This window comes from Pezoporus flaviventris, unplaced genomic scaffold (genome assembly GCF_033815535.1).
Source record: "Pezoporus flaviventris isolate CSIRO_AGI_PZ_B2104156 unplaced genomic scaffold, CSIRO_AGI_Pfla_v1 ptg000003l, whole genome shotgun sequence".
Taxonomy (NCBI): domain Eukaryota; kingdom Metazoa; phylum Chordata; class Aves; order Psittaciformes; family Psittacidae; genus Pezoporus; species Pezoporus flaviventris.
In genome coordinates, this window is record NW_026892551.1 from 11,163,232 (window position 1) to 11,183,456 (window position 20,225).

The 20,225-nt window shown below is 34.8% G+C and overlaps 1 protein-coding gene across 6 annotated transcripts in view; it reads left to right on the top strand.

The window, feature by feature from the left end:
• DACH1 (dachshund family transcription factor 1) overlaps window positions 1-20,225 on the top strand; it is a 375,827-nt gene that overhangs the window by 138,923 nt on the left and 216,679 nt on the right. For all 6 annotated transcript variants that reach the window (XM_061445288.1, XM_061445286.1, XM_061445287.1 and 3 more), the window contains exon 2: window positions 8,827-8,942. In XM_061445288.1, coding sequence (XP_061301272.1) covers window positions 8,827-8,942 — 116 coding nt within the window. The remainder of the gene's footprint in view (window positions 1-8,826; window positions 8,943-20,225) is intronic.

The following is a 20,225-nucleotide window of genomic DNA, read 5'->3' on the forward strand; positions in this document are numbered from 1 at the left end:
TAACCACAGTCTCTGGCAGAAGCTAGAATAAAATTTTTCATTTTGAGTATAAATAGTTTTTTAAAGCGCAAAGGGTTTAAGATATAGGCAGCTTCATTAAAAAGGTGATAGTTCACTTGTTTCATCATTTCATGCAAAGAATTGTGGCCAATTAAGTGACGAGTGCATTCATATATTCCAGTGGATACACTTATATGGTAGAACTCCATTATTAACTGTTACAAATAAGAATATCATATTAATTAAAAACCTGCCAGGAGAACCAGAATATTTTCACAAGATACTTACCTGGAATAATACTTCTTTTGTTTTGTTTTTATTTTTTTGTGTGTGTATGTTTGGTTGGTTTTGTTTTGTTTTCTTATTTGATCTTGAATAAGCATTGAAATGTTTATGTATCTTAAATTTAATATAGGTAGTAATGAACACCAGCTCTGTGACCCCTTGAGCAATGGTGGGCATGTTTATTAGGGGTAGGCTTTTTTTTTTCCGTTCTTTTTTTTTTGTTAGATGGCTGTCATAATGACAGCTGCTGCCCAGTGTGTCCTACTGCAAAACAAATCAGATGTTATTTTTCTAAATGAGTTAAACAAAAATTTCTTAAACAAAGATACTCAGTTATGTATGTGTGGTTATGTATGTGTTCAAAGAGGAGTGTGTTATTATATTCCTAATTCTGCTTTGAGTCTAATTGGTTATTTGTACATGTAATTATCTGATTTATGTTCACAAATTCATAATTACATGTACAAGTTCTATGCAGAGATGAATGCAGATGGTTAGAAAACAAGCCTTGAAGCAGGACTGTTCATTCCAACTAAAGTTCATACATTTAAATCATTGTTTCAGGCCATATGCAGACTCTAACAGACATAACCACATAAGTTACACTTGCTTGACATTAGGAGTCATCTCAGGAACTTGAAACTTCTTTTGAAAAATGAAAGCTTAAAATTTTTTTAGATTGTGTCATTTGGATCAAACTGGCCTTTCTGACCTATTAGCTCCGTGCTTGACATTTTTATAATATACATAGTAGATGTTGTTTTGAGACGATGTTTTTAGAATTAAAAGCCTAAGAAAAGATGAAAACAGTTTAGGAAAAAATAGACTTTGCATCTGTTACAGTTTGGGGTTTCATGTGGGTGAATAACACTGTTAGAAGGAATAATTTAGCTTGCATATTTAAATTATAGGTGTGGTTTCTGCTGTAAGGTTGAGTGATATGGGAAAGGCATCTATTATAACTCGACAGAAAGAGCCTTTGTGGGAAGTGTGCACTTTAGGTCTCTGCTTTTTGTAGTTTTTTTTGTAGTTGCAGGAATTCTTCTGAAAATAAAGCAGTGTAAATAGAGGAAATAAATACAATTTTGCAAGGTTTTATGCTTGGTATTTCCAGTCTCCCTGAAAAATTCTCTTTGGGATTCCAGTGCTGAGATTTCTGTACTGCTGTTGGATATTACAAGTATGCTTTCTGCTGCAATGTTTATAGCAAGTAAAAGTCTATCAATATGGTTTGAATTTATGCATGTGTTCTGTTTAATAATTGCATTTCATTGTTTATTCAGACTTATTTTCTACTGTAGCTTGTACAGCTGTCATCATCAGAGGCTTGTGTTTCAGTTATTACATAGTCATGAAAGCCAACATACTTAAGTGTTTTAAGAACTTTCAGGCAGATCTACTGTTTCACATAATTAGATGAAACAATCAACTTTTTGGCTTAATTTACTTCTGGCATCATAAAATTCTGCCACCCAACAGAATTAGTTTAATTTCTTACGTGTTTTTGCCTTTCACAAGTTGCAGATCTCAATTTCATAAAAAGAGCAGTCACAATTCAGTAATATTTTAAACTTATGTACAATCACAGCTGTATTCAAATCTGATACTGTAATTTGCTCCTGTAACAGTGGGATTTCTAACTGGTTTTATTTCCTTTCTTGACCTTCGGGTCACTCATATATTCAAGTAGTAAGGTCAGTTAGGTAGAATCTTTTTGTTAGATTCTTTCATTGTATTTGTAGTGGAACTTCAACCCTCACGTAAGAGCTGGTAGGTGTTGCTATAATATATAATCTACATATTGTTGTACTCTTGTACCTTATATTTTATACTCTTGTATGAAGAATATTCCTGATCTTGCTGAAAAGCATAGTGATTTGGGCTTAGTGTTGAGGAAGATGGAAATGATGACATGATGATTGCGTGACTGGTCTGTTAGGAAAAGAATTAATTCAACAAGGTCTTCTCTATCCCTCCGAAAAAGCTTAGGATCCTAGTACTAACCAGTGCTTGTGTATTACTGTGGTAAGATGGCTTTGGAATGGGGTATGGAGTGTAATATGTTTTGTTCCATTTAACTTAATTATTTGAACCACTGATAAGCTGGTACTGCATTTTTGACCAAATACAACTTTTTGGCCATTTTGGTTCAAAAATAGCAGTACAGTGTTCTGTTATTGAAATGCATTAATATTTTATTAGCATGCTTTCTCCACTGTGCTCAGTTCTGTAACATGCTGTAATTCTTTTGATCATTAATGTACTTCTTGTGAAGATTTTTAAACAGATCTTTGTATTTATTTTTATCAGCACTTTGCTGTCTCAGTAAGTCCTTCTAATATATCATGAGTTCAGCGCTAATTATTGTGTGAGAACATTTTCTGCTTAACTGTGAGAAGAAAAATAAATTCTAGGTAATTGCACTGTTTTATTGTTTTATATGACTACTGCAAGTAAAAAGGACATGGTGTGATTTCTAGTGTTTGTTTTAGTAACTGCCAAAATAGATATATGCCCAGTCTTGGAACTGCATTCTTTTACTTTGTTTTTGAGTGGGGATAGAAGGGAAAAACTTAAAATAGTAAACTATAAGGTTTAGATCAATGTACTTTGTCGTTTTTGTGCCTTTAAAGTGTTAGTTCAGTGCATGAGAAATATTTATGAAGGTTACCTTGGCAAGCGTTTTTTCCAACTAAAGGAATTAAATTACACAAAAGGTTTAGTCAGGCTTCTTAGACCTTATTTTTCAAAATTGACGCGGCATTGGCTCAGGTCTTATTAGTGTGGAGACTGTATGTGTGACACTGAGAGCAGCATGGAAGCTAAAACCAGAAATCCTATGTATACCATGTATACCATGTGAGAAAAGTCCACTGACTTTGGTTACAGGTTGTTGCAGGACATCGCTGACTTTGCATTAAGTCAGCAAGTAGCCTCAGACTGTGACATGCTCAGCCCTTTTGCAGTGGTCATCTTGCAGCTAGCACAATAATAACCACTTCCTGTGGTGGTTCATCTAAATTTCATTCAGCTGGCTTCTTTGAGGTCAAAGATACTGCATCAGGCTTTGAAGCACTGAAGGGAGGTGGAACAACTGAGAAATAAAGCCTGGGTTTTCAATATGCACCTAAATGAGGTGAATAAATGCTGATGTAGCTAAAATTGATACTGATATTCAGAGCTGTTCTAAGCAGTTCTAAGAACATAAAAAATACATTAAATAAATACACCAAATGTTTGTTACAGATTTGCTGCCTATTACCTCCAGAGTGTAACTCTCTCTGCCGCCCTCCAGTATTATTGATTATAAAACTGCCTGACCAATGGCAGCTTCATTGCATCATGTTTGCTCAGTTTCAAATTAGGGCAATATTTTTGTGTACTAACATGTTCACAGACAAGTTTAAAAATAAACCTGTATATGTAGAAAGCCATCCCTGAAAATAATTAGTTTCAGCTAGAAAGGCTGTTTGACTTCTTTCAGCTGGTCAGAGTTGCTGTTTTCTTCAGGAGTACTTCATGTATTGAATAAAATTTTAAAGAGTGAAACTTTGTCTAGAGTTAATTTTGCACAATTATTCCTCGAAGTCAGGACATAAGAAAGATAAATCACATCATTATCTCAACTTTGTTGCACACTCTTTTCATTTTATAGTAAATGTTTTGCCATGCAATCAGTCATCCATAAAGTGCTAGTAACACACTCTGAGAGGTATATGTGATTCATGAAGAATTTCAGCTGTTTTGGAGCCAATACCTTTCCTGATGCTCAGAATTCTCATAGAAGTCAGTGGGAGGTCTAGGTGTCTAAGGCTTTCAAGGATGAGACCCTACATTTTAAAGTTACGGCTGTCTCCTGGTAGATAGTGAAAAGAGACAAAAATCTGCTTACTTTTAAATTCTGTAGATAAACCCATACCTATTCTCACTTCACCTCTTTCTATGTTATTGTACAGGACCACACCTGCTGATTGTCTGCTTTTAATTGTTTTCCACTACCAGAAAGATTTCTAGAAGCAAGCTCATACTTCGATAACCCAGTCAGAGGTGTATAAAGCTTTAAAAGTATAATCAAAGCACAACATTTTAGCTGATAAGAACTCCTGATTCTTCCATTTTTTTTAATTTAATTTAGCTGTCTGTTGTCTAGATTCAGTAACGCAGGAAGGATGTAAGGCAAATATATGTTGATGAAAGACCAAAAAAAACCTGCTTTGGAAAAGTTGTATTTTAGGGCAATATACTGTTAATTATTTCTCATGTTTTGTACATTTCATGCCAGTCACAGTGTGGAAGACATACACATCCTTTCCTTCAAAGCTGAAAATGCTAGAGCCATAGTATTCCTAGAAGTATTTGTGAAGTTGAAGGGGTGAAACACAAATCTGGCCACAAATTGATGGATTTATTTTCACTGGTTCTAGAAAGTGTCCTGGATATCTAATAGCTGATGCTAATGAAGAAAATATTTCCCTCCCTTCTTTAGAATTTCAACATCCACCAGTCTGCACAGTTGGTTCCCCTATTGCATAATGGCATATTGTAATTGTAAATTGTGGTAGCTGTCTAAAAATCATAAAGCTCAGTTGGCTGTGTTAATGTCTTCTAAGCCCTGAAAAAAGTCAGCGCATTTTGATACAAAGCTTACAGAAGCCTATATAAGGTGACCAAATTTTGAAGGAGCGAAATGCATTTAGGTGCTCCACTTCGAAAACAGAGGACTAAGTAGTATGTGGTCCTGTAGGAAGCTTTCTTTTTGTTCTTCATCATATGGTAAAAGATATCTCATGTATGAAAACTTCAGTTTTAGAAGGGAAAATATCTAACTGCCATGTTTATGTTTCTAAAAGCAGAGAGATTGTCTAAATTTTCTGTGGCATATCCCTTTTAATGGGTGGAAGAGGAACTAGTACCTTCTCTTTTACTTTTCCTCAGCTCCTTAAAACAGTTAATCATTGTGGTTTCCTTGAATCTTTGTTGAAATTGCCAAATAGCTGCTCTCTCTAATTAATCTTCAAGGAATGAAACAGTAGAGACAAAGACCAGCTATGTCTTTCAGATATAGGTCTGTTTCTTCTAGTGTCTTCTTGCAGTCCCAAAAGACTCCTTGATTTCTCAGTACTATGACCCCAGGTATTCACAAGACTTACACTGTTTTTTTGTGTTTTGGCTCTTCAGCCTGTTTATCTTAGCTCTAAAAAAATTCAAATGGCAGTCTTTTTCAAAATCAAAATGGGTCTGCTTTGAGTAGTTTACCCATTGAGATAATTAGCATTAACTTAAGAAGTCAAATGGCTCTTCAGGAGAATCAGTGTTGTTCTTCCAATGATTTTTTTTTTTTACACAGAAGACGAAAGCTTGCATTATCTTTTACATCTCTATAAATGCTTACATATAAAATATAAATTTGAGTAAAAAAATTACTATCAACAGGTTTTAAATCATGATTTTTCTGTTTCCATGACATCAACTAGAAAAATATATTGCTCTAGTGCTTAAGTATGCCATTTGCATAACAAATCGACTCATTGCTATTTAATAGTTTTTTTTTTTTAGTACTGAAAACAGATCTTCATCTGATACAAAATAGGAACATGAGTACTTTGAAGCAAGCTCTTACTTTGGAATGAAAGTCAGCATGTCCTAAAGTAAAAATAAATAGGTCTTTACAGAAGTTTAGGAAAAATACCAACGAAATGATTCATTAAGCTGTTTTTATCATCTGTTTATGATAGTTAAACACATTTGCTATGGTTTTAATGCTTTTTTAAGAGTTTATCATAAGGCTATAAAATGCTAATGAAGTACAAAACAATATGGAAGTTTTCAAATAGAATCAAAGTTAGTATTTTTTAAAGTAACTTTTACAAACCATTTATTCCATAACTCTGGTAATGACTCATACAAAATTCTTGCAATTTGCGTAGTTTGAAAACAGATCTTATAAAATGGTAGTATTTCAAGTTTGGAATTTGGTTAATGAAACAAGTACATAATCTAAATAAAAAAAAGACAATTATTGTTACTTAATCAGTTCTTGGGGACAGTCAAATTTACTGTTTTTAATTGTGTATTGCATAGTCTGCCATGACTCTAAATCACAGCTTCCAGACCTTAAGAAGTAATTCTTAATGCATCGTAATGTGTTTTTTCTGACTTGTTATAAGGAGCAAACATTTCTTAAATACATAAATGCCATTTAATGGTAAACTGGAATTAACGCTTTGTCTCTTAAAAATATATCAGGATGAAAGAGCTTTGCTTCTCAGAAATTTCACTTAAATATTCCTAGTTGAATTGGAATTGGGAGTATAGGACTTCATGGAAAGCCTTAATAGAGTTTGATATAAATCATGGGGAAGAGTTAGGTTACTGGGCTTCTTTATGGTTTTGAGGGTGACAGGCCTTTTCTAGAGTGCAGCATGATCAACTTGATTGTAGAAGGCAACCAAAGAGTTTTGCCTTGGGTATTTCAGTGTCACTTCACAATTCTGTTCCGTGGTTATCTTCTGTTAGGCTTTGAAAAGGGTGGTTTTATTCCTTAAAAATCAAAGACAAAAGCGTTCAGGCTTCAGCATGGGTATATTTGGTAGAAAGCATCAAAAAGACTCTTTGCAGGCATGAACTTGGTTTTCTAAGACTTGGAAGCCATTGGTAGTAGGTTGTGCATTATGCTGTGGCACCCTGCTTGTGTTTTTTATGCTGTTGTCAGGCTCTTGCATACTCTCATCAGTGATTTGAGAACAGTGGACCATTCAAATTTTCTTACATTGTGGTGTTTCTTTTGGTGGGTGAATATATTAGAAACACTCCATTTAAATCACATAATTTTTGGCTATAATGTTTTTATCAGTTTTACGTGTATTCATGGTATGTTTATTTTTATTGTAAATCACAAAGGAAATTTCAAAGAAAAAAGGAAGATGCTGAATTTGGTTCTGTGAGCTGGAGTAAGACAACATAATTTCTCTACAACTGTTTTTCTTGCAGTTGTGAACATATGACACTTCTGTTTGTAGTAAAGAAACTCAAAAATCCCAAACCAATCAAAGAAATTAGCAAGCTTATAATTTTAATAATGACCTTAGCTCAGGACATTAAGTTGGGAATTAATGATCAGTTAAGGTTAATGACTCAATGCCTTGAGTCATTAAACTCCAAGAAAATGCCCTGTACTTTGATTGTTTTTGTTTTATTGAAGGTAGGTTATAGAAGTTCCAAAAAAGGTATTTCCAAACACAAGGGGAATGAATATGAAAACAAAACATGTATTTTAGTATCTGCCTCCTTCTGCAGCCCCAGCATAGCTAAAAATACCATATGCTTATTAGAGTTCCGTAAATAAGTGTGAGGACTTCATGAGCAAAATCTTTCAGAACCACCTTTCTTTCTTTCTTTCTTTCTTATTTTGAATCAAGAACCTCAAATGTTTGGCAAAGCACAGGTTAACACTGCAGTGCTAGAACTGAACATCACCTTTTCTGTGAAGTTATTCCACAATGTCCCCTAAATAAGTAGTTATAAGCTATTGCAATAGTACAGTGCTGTGATCTGTACATAAGAATACAAGCCTTTGGATACGTGTTGTATGTAGCAGGTACATATTTGCATGTAAGTGGGTAATAAGTATTTTCATTGTAATCCGTATCTAATTTGTATGCTACTTACATGTCCAGGAGATGGAAAGTTGTGTATGTGAGCATTTAGCAGACAAGGAGTGCTTAAACGTGAAGCCCTTTATTTTTCTATACTGGGCAGATGTAAGCTTAACAATATCCTACAAATAACTCTGTGTCCTTTTTGACATAAAGTAGTATATTTAAAGTAAGGTGTCTTAGTGAGATTTTCACTTTAAATAGAATAAGGGTTAAATGATAACTTGACTTATCTTTTAAATGACAAAAAATAAAGAAATTGCAAGACCTTTTCACACATTAGGCATGTATTGTCATTTATCATCCAGGTATCAGGCTAGCAGTGCGAAGTAATAAAACATATCATCGAAAAATGGGCTATAGGTCTGAATCACTCTTTCATTCCACCTCCCAGCTAACTGTAGTATTAAATCAAACAAGCAGAACATTTCCTTAGGCAACCATTGCCTTTTAATTTCCTGAAGAACCTTAAAATATCATTCATTACAAGTACTACACATATTTGGTTTTTAAAAGTCTCATAAATCAATACTAGGCTGACTGTAATAATTATTACAAGTTAGTGCATAATTTTCGTGCTGAAGGCTGCATGCAGAACTTTAGCATATGCAAACGAGGCAATTCAAACTGTGTATAGATATTAATATGAAGAAGCAGGTAACGAGGTGCAGGCTATGAATTATGCATCAAGAGTGCTGATCTTCAATGAGGAAAATGAATTCAGCATGTAATCTAATTAGTGATGGAAGTCTATTACATCTAACTGCAAAAGCAACCGTCCTTGAAACAAATTTATTTACAGTCCATGTTACCACTTGAAACAACTTTGAAATGATGTGTAAGACAACAGCTTAATTGTAAAAATTTTTTTGTTTGTTTGTTTCAGTTCTAGACCTGGAAGGCCTCCTAAGAGGACTCAAAGTGTCACCTCCCCAGAGAATTCTCATATCATGCCACATTCTGTCCCAGGCCTAATGTCTCCTGGAATCATCCCGCCAACAGGTAGGATCGATAGAAACACCTTCACATGGACAATCTGTTGAATTCATGGCTTACATCCGCCTGTTAATAAATTAAGTCTAGGAAATCAGCACCCAGCTATCACAAGAGAGTTCCCATAATGTAACATTATTGATACGTAAATGCATTATATGTAATGGAAATTCTGGCAGCGCAGTACTTTAAAATACAAATAGCCAAGCAAATAGTAATAATTTATATTTTTTTCCCGTTCTTTATAAAAAAGCATTCAGAGCATGACTTACTTATCATTAGACAATAATCTCTCTATTCATTTTTAATAGATTGGTTATCTTCTGATTTTTTGCTGCTTTACTTGATTAGATAATGTCATTATGAATATAGTTGCCTGAAGAAATGGAGTTAAAATAGCTCCATGCTGCGCACACATTTTTCTTAATTTTTCATCCTGAAATTCTACTTTGATATTTCTCCTGAGGCCTTATACTAATGTAAAGTTCTGTAACAATCTGTTTCTTATACTAGTGTTTTCCTTTGAAAGTTGCTGCAGCATCTCCTAGCAGTGACTTGTGCTTAGATATAGTTAAGAAAGGATATGTTGCAGGAAGGAGATGAACAGAGCCACCTGAAGACAGAGGCACCCAACTGTCAGGCTGTTGATGGCAGTGTCATATTTTCTCTCTTTGTGTTACAGATGAGGTAAATTTTCCCACTTGCTTCAGCAAAAGTCACCTGAGCTTCCACTTCTCCCTGCTTGTTTGCATGGCTCAGACTCAAGCACTGATTGTTTTCTAAGGCAAAGATAATAAGCTAGACAGATACAAATAGAGAGGACTATTACTGGGTCTTGGATATTGGATAGATGGGTGAATGTTTGAGTACCTGCCCATGATCACAAGTCTGTTAAAGAATGAACATGATTTTTGCATGGTTTTGGTCATAGCTGACTAAAAATATGCACAGTTCAGGAAATACCATATGCCAGAAACTGTTGGCAGTGTGGATGCAAATGTCTTGTCTGGAAAAGGGAAGAAAGTGAAGAGAGTTTAGCTCTCTGGACAAAAGTGGGGCCATGCCAATTTGCCTTAGGGCTCAAGAGCTGCTTCACAATAGTGAGATAGACACATAGCCAGAAATAATTTGTTAGAAATTAACAGTTTTTCAAAAGGCTAAAGATCAAGAAGAGTGACAAAATCAAGAGAAGTCAGATGGGCTGGTAAAGAGAGAGTTATAAAGTAAATAGAGGGAAGGAGGAATGACACTGAGAGTGCAGTCAGGCACAGGAGGGCGTCAGGCAAGTAGGACTCACCGTGGTAGTCTGGGCAATTGTGACCAGCAAAAAAATGAATCCAGTTTGAAATATCTTGAACAGTAGTATTTACAGGATAAAATCTAGTGAAGGAGATGGAGTTGATGCAGAATGAATGTAATGTGAGAATAATAGGGTCTGTGTGGGAAAAGAACAAAAGTTTTTTTAGGGTACAAGCATTTGTGTTTATGAGGGAGAGATTAAAAATTGCAGAAGCAAAGACATTATTTGTGGGAAGTAAGAAAATATCAAAGAAAAAATGCATGTAAAAAGTACAAAGGAGATGACATGAAAGAAATCAGTAACAAGCAGGTCAAAAAGAGAGAGACAGGAAAAAAACCCCTGTCAATAGTACCGTTTGGGATTTTGTGTTACAGTTAATATGTAAGAGCAGATCACCTCTTGACATAGTATCTTCTGGGGATTTTTTTGCAATTTTTTTTCTTCTAAGAAAGCAGCTTAAAACCACAACTAATGCCTAAAGTATCCAGTTTCTCTCTAGTTCTTTAAAGGCGGTCATAAGAAGTTAATGATAAAAATACATAGTACTGAAAACACAGATACAATTTCTTAGAATATCAGCCCACAAAACCAGATACAGGTCTTTTAAAAATGATAATTAAAAAAACCCACCAAAACCCAAACAAATTCAAAATTAAAGGAGATAGGAATATGTAAGATTATAATTCATCAAATCCTTTTAGGATGGTGATGCTATGTAAGTCTCTTGCGGAAGAGGAAAGGTTTAAATGAAATCGTCATTAAGTTTGAGCTGGTTTCACATTACATGGCTTACCACAAGAGAAGGGGTGAGCATGATTGTTTTCCCATTGTGGTGATGTTGAGTCTCAAACAGCACGAAAAATGTAAACATTGACACTGTTTGAAGCACACTCTAGGGTATAGTGTTCCACAGAGTATGGCTCAGCAAAGGTAAGGAGCAGCGTTACATAACTGTCATTCCAGCATTTTATAGACAGGCAAGCATAAAAATGGACTTAAAGATTGTGTGTGTTCAAAACAATGAATAGTGCATCTGCATTGTAAGGACAAAAACTACTGTAAGAGCCTTACCAAGAAAGAGCTGTTAGAACTGCAATAGATGATGTAGATGCCATTATGTTCTACCATGTTAGTTGATACTAGAAAATCCTTGTCACTGTGAACATTTTCCTTCATGTTTTCACTGTATACTTGTAGAACCACAGAATAGTTGGGGTTGGCAGGCATCACTGGAGATCATCTGGTCCAGCCTCCCCTGTTCAAGGTAGGGTCTTTGTTGGTTGTTCAGGGCTGCATGCAGTTGTAGTTTTAGTATCTTCAAGAATGGAGACTCTACAGCATTTCTTTTCAACTTGTTCCGGTGTTTGACTACTCACAAAATAAAGTATTTTTCCTACTTTTCAGTGGAATTTCATGTATTTCAGGTTTTGTCTATTGGCCAACAGTGAAAAGTCTGGTTGCATCTTTACTTAGTCCCCATCAGGTACTTGTACGTATTGAAAGATAGACCCCCTTCCCATGCCTTTCCAGTTGAGCAGTCCCAGTTCTCGGAGCCTCTCTTCCTGTATCAGGTGCTCCAACCCCTTAATCATCTTTGTGGACGTAAGATGACTCTGAGAAGTTTATGATATTTGAATTTCCTGTTTGGATCCAGCTCTTAAGCAGAAAAAAATCAAAGTAATAAATTAAGTGCTCTCCCCCTCCCTTCTCTGTCTTTTTTTGGTACCAAGTTCTTCTTTTTAAGCTTTCTGATTAATTTAATAATCTGAGTATAATAACTAACTTTTTTTTCCTGCCTACAAAAGAGTGTAAGTGATCACACAAACAATTATGTGCCATTTAATGCTCTTTAAGTATCAGAGATCTGCAGTTAGTAGGTGAATCTAAGATATACAATGCTATGAATTAACATTGTGAAAATCTTCCTCTTTCTGAATTCTGCCATATACTACAGAAATACACGTTTGAAGGTGGAAACTGCTTTCTAAAGGGACTGGTTCTGCATGCATTGTTTATGTGTGCAAATAATATTGGTACAAAACTGTATGCTGAGACTTCTCATGAAATGTCATGATTATATGTTTTCATAGGAGGCCAACTTCAGGAACCCTTAAAAATCTACTCTGTTACTGGTCCAGTCTGAAAACCCATGCAGAGAATCTCACATCATCACTTAGAATGAATTTGCTTTAGAGAGCATGAATTTTAGGGAGCATAAATTGAAAAAGTGAGGATCACCTCTTGGGTGATACTCTGTTCATTTTATCACAAGATTCATAAATACTACCCACAGTTACTGGTCTGTCCACTGTCTTTCATTAGTGTGAATTTACAGAATGTTCCAAAGTTCAGAAAAGACTGGTCAGCTGATGAAAGACAGTCTTATGTTTATTAAAATAAATGTAGGACCCTTGAAGGTGTGACAAAATGAGGAATGCGTAGCAACAGGAAATGAATAGCTTCTTGAATTGTCCGAACTGTTAAAATCTGTCTGTGTTACAAGTGGTGTAGTCAGAAGAAAGAAGAATTTGGTGTAGGTTCAGACAGGTGTGCTGTCTTCTCAGGCTTATATGGATAATGTCTTGAAGCCCTTCCAAAACTAGATGGCTCATTGTAGTTAACTTTGATCTGCAGTTCTCTGTGTATTGCAGATCTTTTCTTGGCTAATGTGCTTAGAAGCCTTCAGAAGTTGTCTGAAGTTGAAATGGTAGACAAATGTGATAAGTCAGAAAAGCAGTGCTGTAATTCCTGAGTAGAGTGTATGATACACATTGTGCTCTGTATTTTGTCTGTAGTTTCTATATAATGTATAAAATTATGCTTCTGTTATAAAATTAACTTTTATTCTTTTGTTAATTATTCTTTAGTATTTTAGGGTTTGAAACCGTTTTATAAAGGTCTTGAGATAATTCTTCTGCAGCTTGTTCTACTGAGTCTATAAGCTACAGGCAATGAAACAAACTACAAAACTCTTTTACTTCAGGAGCTTCAACTTTCAAAGATAAAATATGATTATAGATTGCTTTTGGAAATCACTATTATAGGGCATGATAAGAATACTACTTTGCTTGTATCTATATGTATATAGATGTGTCTTGGTCAATTAAAAAAGGTAATTTCAAAGAACCTTACATGTTGAATTTATTACATTAATTTATATTAATCTCAGTAATTATTGTTGCTATTACTACTACTTTGAATAGGTTTGTTTTACGATAGGTACTTCTGGCCATCTATTCCGTATTTAATACCAGACTTACCTTTTCCAGTGTAAAGATACTAAGCTTCCTCTGAAATGTTTCATATGTATGAATTCGAACTACTTTCCTGTAGTAAACTCCTGTTCTTTTTTTTTTTTCACATGTGATAATCTGAAGATGTAATTTCTGATTTAATCCTTATTTTCTCTCTTACTGTGTGCCTGAATCAGTAAGATTTTATTCCAGCTTCCATCCTGTATAAAACTCTCTGAGCCACGAAGCATTTTTTGTGAAGGGTTAGAGTAAGGAGTGAACTGAAAGGTTTTGTATAGATTATTTGAGGTTGGAGGACAAATGGAGTTCACAGATGCAGCTGTTGATAAAGTGTGCCAATGTTTCTGCTAAAGTAGAAGATGGAATTATTTGGTGTTTAAAGAAAGATTAATCAATTAGATAATTTCATTTTCTCTGGCTCCCAGTTATTGATGTTGTATTAGGCAGAACTTAATGGCTAAAATATAATTATAATTGTTATTATAGTCACATCATATTGGATAGTGCCAAGAAACAAAGTCTACAGTTGGAAGGATTTTCTCCTGGTCAGCTCAGTCCTGTAAGGTTTTCAGAATGTATTTAACTTACTGAAGTGAATAGAGTTGATTTCAATAAGTATTCTAGGTTCTAGAAATTAAACTTGAGTTACATACTTAGTAATTTCAAGAAACAAACCTGTTCAGTTATTTATTTTACATAGTGTGTACATTTTGTGATCCTGTGTTGGTTAAAAAGATAGACATTAATAAAATCGTGTGGCTATTGCTTACTTCTTTTACAATGCATTCCATGTTAACAGCACAGTGTTTTGTTTATTAGTGTTTAATCATTTTTAATGTTGGCATTGCTTTTGATTTGTGTTACAGAATGATGTGCTGTTTATTGGTTGGGACTGAGCTAACTTACTGTAAAAATAAGCAACAGAATCCTGCTTTCAGAGTGATAAACTGTAACTTAATTCAGGAAACTGAATCAGATGACACAAACATTTTTGCACTTCATTAAGGAAGTAGCCACTATAATTAAATCGAAAGCTTCTATCGTTCACCAGTTGATGCATCAGTGGGAAGATACACTGACTCAACTCTGTAAATACATTGTTTCATAGTTCTTAAACTCATAATTAAGGTGTAATTCAGGCCACCTGTCCTCTTCTGAAAACACTGTCATAACTTTGTCATATAATCATCCTATTGAAAGGCTGTCTATCTTCTACTTTACCACAAGAGACTTTCTCACTGAAAAACAGTTCTGGAAGCTCACTAGTAAGTTCCAATGAGTCCCTTGTATTCACTGATTAATAATTAAGTTGGTTTTCCATGTAGCCACAAATTATGTAAAAATCGCCAAATCAGGTAATTGTTTCAGCAACTATTAGGGTAAGAATACAAGACACAGTGGAAACTTGAGTGCTTAGCTGTATAATCTCAGCCATATGAAAATACATTATTTTCTGAGGAAATAGAGAATCTTTTTTTATTAAAAAGTTTTAATCAGTAATAACTTGTACATTTTGCAGTATTATACCATGCAACACTACGTATATTCAAAGTCTACAGGATAGTAATGGAAGACATCAAGTCAGAGAGTCAAATCTCATGCAGGTCTACCCACTGCGTGTTGGGAAGAATCCCCAGGCTGAACTGTTTCCAGAAATGCTCACAGCTCTTTTGATATAAAGGAAGTAAGTTGGTTCACTTCAAAAAAGACTCTGGGATTAAATATTTAAGCAGCGAGGATAGTCCGGTATCTTGATACTGTCAAGGTACTCAAAAGTAAACTGAGGAGTGAAGTTATTTTGCATCTTCTACTTGCATTTTGTGACCATTTAGTGTTAGGTTGTGATGTGCACAGATTTGTTGCTTTTCAGTGGAAAAATCTGAGATACAAATTTTTTGTTTCTTCCCGGATCACAGAATAATTTTGCCTTCTGCAGGCAAAGGGTGTAATGCTATTGATTTGTTGATTTCCCCATTTCTGTACCAGTTATGTAGGATCCCAGTTGAAGGACTGTATTCTGTGAAGATGAGCTATTAGAAGATATTAGTAGAGCCTCTAATGATGTGTGTTATTTTTCATGTATGTGTAGCTTTGCTAAATCAGGGTAGGTTTAACATGATCAAAAAAAACCAGTGTCCCTGACTCTAGAAGTGGTCCTCACCCAAACTGCAGTTTCTTTTTTCAAATTATAGAAGTATATTAAACATCTTGAGGAAAAAGACCCCCACTTCTCAAAGGAATGATCATTTTGTTTAGCCATCAGGGTTTCCTATAAAACAAATAACATGCAAACCAAAACAAAATACAGAACTGCAGCAAACTCGTGGTATAAAAGAAAGCATTTAAAATCATATTCCTAAAGGGAGGTATGTGGTGAAGTTATCGGTGACTAAATTTGGACTTTGTAATGGAAGCATTTACAAGTGATTACTGCAGCTTTCTGAATTCCAGCATACTACTACTTGTAATTGAGAGTAAAAAGATATTGAAAAGATACATATTGCAGAATATACTGATTGTTCCATAAAATTTAGTTATTCACCATGTAAGCTTACAAATTCTGGGAAATACTGAGATTTCCTTGTGGCTCAAATTTCAGTATTTCAGGCATGCTTTCAACATAAAAACATCAAGATAATCATGCTTCTCTGCAGTTTTTCTTATAAAAAACTTGATATTTTTCCAACCACTCTTGCTTTTTAATGGGAACATTTAGCTGAATAATTCAATACCCAATCATGTAATTTCTAATTAGTTCAAAACTAAACTTTCACAGAGCAAACAGTGCACTGCTATTTTAGACATCAAATACAGAGCATTATTTTATTAAACACTGCCACTAGAAATGAACCTGACCTGGTGAATTTGGTATAATATCTATCTCAGTCTTATAAACACATTGGTCTTTTACCTGAACAATGTTGACTGCCATATCGATATAGTAAGATCGTGCTTGTTAGAGTAAGTCTAGCAAGGTCTGCTACAAAGCTCAGTTTCATCATGTTGCTGCTATGGAATTGCATCATGATGATGACATGAAGTTCTTGAATGCTATCAAGGTAGTGTTCTATCTCCTTTACAGAATTAGACTACTTATGTCCTTGCATGACATGATCAGTGAAGGGTGAATGATTTTTTTCCTCTTCAATTTATATTTAATCTGCTACCAGTGCTACATACAGCATTCAATAAAAAATTACTTCAAATTTATATATTCAAAAGTTATGGTCCATGATTTAATTATAATACATTTGGGGATTCTCTAAAATACAAGAAGAAACTGAACTGCAGCTTAATGTATTTAACTTGTTTTTGTTTTTTTTTATTTTTTATTTTTTTTGATATGATTATCTCCTGGTTAAGAACAATGTGTGCTACAGAGTATTACAGATCTCATGCAAGTACTTAAATACGAAGGGAATATCCAGGAAAGACATGAGGTAGTCTAGGTGTTTTTGTTACATGGTACAGGATGTAGGTGAACTTAAGAATTTACTCAGGTAAATGATAACTTCAAGATAAATATGCAAGTAAACATTATTATATCTGGGCAGCTTTAGACGACTACAACTCGAGAAAAAAAAGAATGAGCTAATTACTATATTAGTTGGTTTTAGTAATATTTCTTTTAAAGTCACCTGTGTTTGATAACAGCTTGGAAAGGTCAAGCATCTAATGATCACATCATATCTAGCCTTTCAGGCAAAAAGCTTATCGAACACAAAATGAACATAGTTTTCCAAGCAGAACCAAGTGACTATCAGTTGTCCTAGTAACTTACATCTCTAGTATCATTGCCTGCATGAATTTCATAAGATAGAATAACATACTGGTAGAATTATAATGAGTGCACTATCAGTTGTGCACAGTGCACTGTACTGTTGTTGCTATTAGTGTTGTCCTGTGTAGTATATTAGACCTATCATAAAGTAGTCTTAACTGGGAGAAGGTTTTTGAAGAGGAAGGTTGTTCTGCTCCAAGCCCTGGATTCAGAATTCCAGGGCCAGATTGTTGTTCAGACTTGGTTTCAGGTCATCTGCAAGTTGCTTAGCTTTTATCTTCTTGTTTGCAAATCAGAGAGTATTAGTATCAGAACTGTATTGTGATGTGAAGTTAAGCATGTAGAAAGACGTGCTGATGAACTCTATTGCAGATGTAAAACGGTCTTGCACTTGCTGCTCACAAGTGCTGCCTCCAAGAGCTTGTGGTTTAGGAAAACTCATGCTATTGACCTGAGTTTCCATGCCTGCAATCTGCTAAGTCTGAAACCCTCATTTTACTTTCTTCAGGTGAGAAGACTTTTATTACTTTAAGATGCAGAAACAGGTAGCTATGTTGGTTGTTTGCTGTGTATCTGAGGCAGTAATTGGAAAGGCAAACATAGTGGAAAGGAAAGGGATAGAAAGAGGGATTAAAAAATTGTATCTGTGATGGATAAAGTGAGAGAGAAAGGGGGAGGGAAGAGGCAGTGTCGTTATTTAAGAGTTGGTATAACCAGCTTATTTAATGTAATACAAGTTTGTTTGCTATGCTTTATTAATTTGTGACTATTGAGATACCACAAAGTTATGTTGTTACAGTATTTGTATCATTGCTTTCAGGGGTTGTCCTCTTTCAAAAGTGCATATTCAGGAGCCTGCATTTTGTCTTTCTGAAATGTTTTTTTAGTTATGAATGTTTTACAAGTAACTCTTCAATCGTCTCCTTTCAGTCCAGTCTTAATTGCAATGAGATACTGTGTTCAAGCTGTCAGCAAAGAATAAACTGTTACTGCTACTAGTATTAGAGACATGACTACTATGGACACTTAGAAAAGAAATCTTAGATTGAGAATGTTGCTGTTATTACACTGCTTTGATGAGGTCATAAATTAATGATGTGCTAGTTTCTGACGATGAAATCAGTAGCATGCTAGGACTGAGTAAGCTGGCAAAAGGAAAACTGCACCCAGTCAAGACCAAATTAATAATGTCACTGAGTCGTTTTAACTCATCAAAATGCATAGCAGTGGCAGACAGAGAGACAGTGTGCTGGCAAGTTTTACTGAAACGTAAGGTTTTGTCGACATTACTTTTTCGTTAGGTGGTGGCTGAGATTTAGGTTGATATAGGGGAAGTAGAACAAGTTGCAGGGAGTGTTTTAAATGGGCAGATGCATCTACTAAATTTCCTTTTCTTTATCTTTATTATGCTGTCTGATATTACAGGCAGTAGGACCACATACATGGCTTGAACAATCTGGCTGCCCTTCCTGAGAGGAACATGAATAGAATAGCATTGCTTTCTGTGGGCTACTTTTTTAGAAGAATGTTTCTGGCACTTGTAGTGAAAATACAGAGTTCAAAACATGAGGTGATATCAGTTGTGTATTCCAAGAATTTCCATTTATGATTACATCAGGTTACTGGATCTGCCTTTCTAGGAACCATGAAAATCAAGGGTAAGATCGTAGATAAGCAACATCACTACTAAAAATGGTGTAATTTTTTTGTTATGACAGTAGACTAATCATATGCTATGATGCATCAATCCAATGTGTGGAGACCTAGATATAATTACTGTATTAGAAAGCTGATTCTGTAAAGTCACTGAAGCTTGGACTTCAGATGGTGAGAAAAGCTGTTTAACACAGTGCAAACAATGATAGGTTTTCCCTGTACCCTTGCTTAATAAATGTGTATAAATATGGAAATAAAAGGACTATGTTACTTGGGCAGTTTAATAACCAGGTAACTTACTGCATCATGACAGTACATTCTTTTTGCAAATACCAGACTACCAACAAAAAGAAGAAAATAAACCAACCCAATACCTGAATGGATTTCAGCATGCCATCAGTATTCAGTGCAAGTGTTTGAGAAGAGAAAGGTAATTTCTTGTGAATCAGTGCATTTGGTTTGGAAAGTATCTCAAAAGATTCTAGCAGATTAGTATTTCATTCAAGTGAAAGAAAACAGTAGTTCCTGTGCACTTGGTCACTGTGTGACAAAATAATTTTTTAATCTTTTTTTTCTTCTGTTGAAAGGTCAAATTATATTTGGCCTTTGAAGTCTCAGATATACAGCTGCTGAACACATTGAGGACAATATACTCCTAGAGGTGAATGACAAAAATTATAGCACTTTTGCCTCTATAGTACATAGCAATGTGAGATTCATGTTTATGGAATAACTCATTATGACATTTGAGTTTCCTACATACAGAAAAAAAAAAAATACAGCCAGAAGAGCATTTGTATATAAATTGATTTCTGTTAGTCCCTGGTCTAAAATGCTGTATGGTAAGACAATGAGTAACATGTATATAGAACCAAAATAAAGAAGTATTATCATTGTAGATAAGGTAAATGAAAGAAATCCTGAATGCTTACATCCCAGGAAGGTCTCGGCAGGAAATGCTACTATTTAGGCTATTGTTCCTGTAAAGAATATGACTTTTATGGCTGCATTTGTACCAATAAATAAAATACTTCAGAGCTTTTCTTTGTAATGGAGAGCAGGCTTGCATCCTGCAGCTTATGAGTGCAGTTCTAAACTCTTACTACAGTCTTTCCCAATCTACAAGAAAAAAATTGTTATTTTCTCTTGAGGAGCTGTTCCTGGCCAATTCCGTTTCTTGTACAGTCCATGGCCAATTCAGAACATATTATGTAGGTATACTACCAGATTACTACTAGGACAAATATTTCACTTACTGAGTTTCTAGTATGGTTTTTGTTTAAAGAAACAAGAGGAAAAGT